At 36.2% G+C, this 4,873-nt stretch overlaps 1 protein-coding gene across 1 annotated transcript in view; it reads right to left on the bottom strand.

Moving 5' to 3' along the window:
- Positions 1 to 528: 528 nt before the first annotated feature.
- The window catches only part of LOC119570739 (netrin receptor DCC-like), a gene marked incomplete at its 5' end in the record, with an annotated part of 43,417 nt that continues 39,072 nt past the window's right edge, over positions 529 to 4,873 (bottom strand). The window contains 2 exon segments of the mRNA XM_037918367.1: positions 529 to 754; positions 4,220 to 4,371. Of these exon segments, the coding sequence (XP_037774295.1) occupies positions 635 to 754; positions 4,220 to 4,371 (272 nt within the window).

The raw sequence follows: 4,873 nt of genomic DNA, 5'->3' as shown, positions 1-4,873 counted from the left end.
ACTGGTGTCATTTTGGTATGATTGGTGTCATACTGACGTCATTTGGTGTCACTCGGTATGAGTGTTGTCATTTTGGTATGACTGGTGTCATACTGGTGTCATTCAGTGTCATTTTGGTAAGATTGGCGTCGTTCAGCTCTCAATCTCTCTCTCTCTCCCATTCCTTCATCATCATCTTCTCAATTTCTCTCTCTGTTCCATTCGTTTATCTTCATCTTCTCCTCTTCCATCTTCTTACACTCCCTCTTTCCTCCTTCTTCTCCTCCTCCTCCTCTTCCTCTCAATCCCTCTCTCTTTCCATCCCTTCTTCCTTCTTCATCTTCTTCTCCTCCTCTTCCTCTCAATCCCTCTCTTTTCCATTCCCTTTCTTCTCCATCTTCTCTCCAACCTTTGCATTCTCTCTCTCTCTCTTTTCATATTCTTTCATCATCATCTTCCTTCTTCCTTCTTCTTCATCATCATCATCATCATCTCTTTTCCATTCCTTCATTTTCTCCTCTTCCTCTCTCCAACCTTCGCATTCTTGTCCTTCTCTCTCTTCATATTCCTTCTTTATCATCATCTCTTCCTCCATTCCTTCTTCATCATCTTCCATTCCTTCTTCATCATCGTCTCTTCCTCCACTTCCTCGTCCTTAGCAATTAAACTGGTTGGCCGTGATGGCCGAGAGGTCCTTCATGAGGCCCTCGAGGTTGGCCATCTCCTGCGATAGTTCTTCCGTCGAGTAGCCGTGGAGGAGGGCCTCGCTGGCTTCCTGGAATGACGGGAATGGGGTTGGAATCGGGAATATGGCAAAATGGGGGGGTGGGGGGTTGGAATCGGGAATATGGCAAAATGGGGGGGTGGGGGGTTGGAATCGGGAATATGGCAAAATGGGGGGTGGGGGGTTGGAATCGGGAATATGGCAAAATGGGGGGTGGGGGGGTGGAATCGGGAATATGGCAAAATGGGTTTGGAATCGGTAATGGGGGGGTTGAATTGGGAATGACGGGAATGGGGTTGGAATCGGGAATATGGCAAATTGGAATCGGGAATATGGCAAATTGGAATCGGGAAAATGGCAAATTGGAATCGGGAGTATGGCAAATTGGAATCGGGAGTATGGCAAATTGGAATCGGGAGTATGGCAAATTGGAATCGGGAGTATGGCAAATTGGAATCGGGAATATGGCAAATTGGAATCGGGAATATGGCAAATTGGAATCGGGAATATGGCAAATTGGAATCGGGAGTATGGCAAATTGGAATCGGGAGTATGGCAATTTGGAATCGGGAATATGGCAAATTGGAATCGGGAATATGGCAAATTGGAATCGGGAATATGGCAAATTGGAATCGGGAATATGGCAAATTGGAATCGGGAATATGGCAAATTGGAATCGGGAGTATGGCAAATTGGAATCGGGAGTATGGCAAATTGGAATCGGGAAAATGGCAAATTGGAATCGGGAGTATGGCAAATTGGAATCGGGAGTATGGCAAATTGGAATCGGGAATATGGCAAATTGGAATCGGGAATATGGCAAATTGGAATCGGGAATATGGCAAATTGGAATCGGGAGTATAGCAAATTGGAATCGGGAATATGGCAAATTGGAATCGGGAATATGGCAAATTGGAATCGGGAATATGGCAAATTGGAATCGGGAATATGGCAAATTGGAATCGGGAATATGGCAAATTGGAATCGGGAATATGGCAAATTGGAATCGGGAATATGGCAAACTGGAATCGGGAATATGGCAAACTGGAATCGGGAATATGGCAAATTGGAATCGGGAATATGGCAAATTGGAATCGGGAATATGGGGGTTGGAATCGGGAATATGGCAAATTGGAATCGGGAATATGGGGGTTGGAATCGGGAATATGGCAAATTGGGGGGGGGGTGGAATTGGGATTTTTTATATCTATAATTAATTCCCCTCCCCTCACATCTAATTATATTCATAATTAATTCCCCTCACATCTAATTATATTCATAATTAATTCCCCTCACATCTAATTATATTCATAATTAATTCCCTCCCCTCACATCTAATTATATTCATAATTAATTCCCCTCCCCTCACATCTAATCATATTCATAATTAATTCCCCTCACATCTAATTATATTCATAATTAATTCCCCTCATCCTCACATCTAATTATATTCATAATTAATTCCCCTCCCCTCACATCTAATTATATTCATAATTAATTCCCCTCACATCTAATTATATTCATAATTAATTCCCTCCCCTCACATCTAATTATATTCATAATTAATTCCCCTCATCCTCACATCTAATTATATTCATAATAATTCCCCTCACATCTAATTATATTCATAATTAATTCCCCTCCCCTCACATCTAATCATATTCATAATTAATTCCCCTCACATCTAATTATATTCATAATTAATTCCCTCCCCTCACATCTAATTATATTCATAATTAATTCCCCTCATCCTCACATCTAATTATATTCATAATTAATTCCCCTCACATCTAATTATATTCATAATTAATTCCCTCCCCTCACATCTAATTATATTCATAATTAATTCCCCTCTCCTCACATCTAATTATATTCATAATTAATTCCCCTCATCCTCACATCTAACCCCCACATCTAATTATATTCATAATTCCCCTCATCCTCATATCTAATTATATTCATAATTAATTCCCCTCATCCTCATATCTAATTATATTCATAATTAATTCCCCTCACATCTAATTATATTCATAATTAATTCCCCTCATCCTCATATCTAATTATATTCATAATTAATTCCCCTCACATCTAATTATATTCATAATTAATTCCCCTCATCCTCACATCTAATTATATTCATAATTAATTCCCCTCATCCTCACATCTAATTATATTCATAATTAATTCCCCTCATCCTCACATCTAATTATATTCATAATTAATTCCCCTCACATCTAATTATATTCATAATTAATTCCCCCTCACATCTAATTATATTATAATTAATTCCCCTCACATCTAATTATATTCATAATTAATTCCCCCTCACATCTAATTATATTCATAATTAATTCCCCTCACATCTAATTATATTCATAATTAATTCCCCTCATCCTCACATCTAATTATATTCATAATTAATTCCCCTCACATCTAATTATATTCATAATTAATTCCCCTCATCCTCACATCTAATTATATCTATAATTAATTCCCCTCATCCTCACATCTAATTATATTCATAATTAATTCCCCTCACATCTAATCATATTCATAATTAATTCCCCTCACATCTAATTACATTCATAATTAACTAAATAGATTAAATAGATTAAATAGATTAGCCCTGCTCCTCACCTCATGTTCCTCACATCTAATTATATTTATAATTAATTCCCCTCATCCTCCCCTCACATCTAACTATATTCATAATTAATTCCCCTCACATCTAATCATATTCATAATTAATTCCCCTCACATCTAATTATATTCATAATTAATTCCCTCACATCTAATTATATCATAATTAATTCCCCTCACATCTAATTATATTCATAATTAATTCCCCTCACATCTAATTATATTCATAATTAATTCCCCTCACATCTAATTATATTCATAATTAATTCCCCTCACATCTAATTATATTCATAATTAATTCCCCTCACATCTAATTATATTCATAATTAATTCCCCTCATCCTCACCTCACATCTAATTACATTCATAATTAATTAAATAGATTAAATAGATTAAATAGATTAGCCCTGCTCCTCCCCTCACATCTAATTATATTCATAATTAATTAAATAGATTAAATAGATTAGCCCTGGTCCTCACCTCACATCTAATTATATTCATAATTAATTCCCCTCATCCTCACATCTAATTATATTCATAATTAATTAAATAGATTAAATAGATTAAATAGATTAGCCCTGGTCCTCACCTCATGTTCCTCACATCTAATTATATTTATAATTAATTCCCTCATCCTCCCCTCACATCTAATTATATTCATAATTAATTAAATAGATTAAATAGATTAAATAGATTAGCCCTGGTCCTCACCTCACATCTAATTATATTCATAATTAATTAAATAGATTAAATAGATTAGCCCTGGTCCTCACCTCACATCTAATTATATTCATAATTAATTCCCCTCATCCTCACATCTAATTATATTCATAATTAATTAAATAGATTAAATAGATTAGATAGATTAGGTCCTCACCTCATGCTCGGGCAGAGCGTCGACGCGGATGGCTCCCCCCCCCCCACCCCCGGGGCCCCACCTGGCGCCCGCCGCCCCCCCGCCGCCCGAGGGAGGGGGGGCGAGGGGGGGCTTCTTGAAGGGCGACGTCACGCCCGGCGCCCGCATGCCCACTGGGGGAGAGAATTCATTAGATTAGATAATTATCATTATAATTAATTAGATTAATTAATTATAATTATAATTAATTAAATAGATTAAGTAACTAATTAGATTAGATAATTATAATTAATTAATGGTCGCATGCCCACTGGGGAAGAGAATTAATTAGATTAATTAAATATTTATCATTAATTAATGGTCGCATGCCCACTGGGGGAGAGAATTCATTAGATTAGATAATGATTAATTAAATAGATTAAGTAACTAATTAGATTAATTAAATGTAATTAATTAATGGCCGCATGCCCACTGGGGGAGAGAATTCATTAGATTAGATAATTAGATAATTAATTAGATTAGATAATTAATCAGATTAGATAATTAATGGCCGCATGCCCACTGGGGAAGATAATTAATTCGATTAATTAAATAATTATAATTAATTAATGGTCGCATGCCCACTGGGGAAGATTAGATTAATTAAATAGGTTAATTATAATTACATTTATAATT

Source organism: Penaeus monodon, unplaced genomic scaffold, assembly GCF_015228065.2.
Source record: "Penaeus monodon isolate SGIC_2016 unplaced genomic scaffold, NSTDA_Pmon_1 PmonScaffold_370, whole genome shotgun sequence".
NCBI classification, from domain to species: Eukaryota; Metazoa; Arthropoda; class Malacostraca; order Decapoda; family Penaeidae; genus Penaeus; species Penaeus monodon.
Note: the sequence above shows the minus strand (reverse complement) of the source record. Positions and strands in the feature narration are given on the sequence as shown.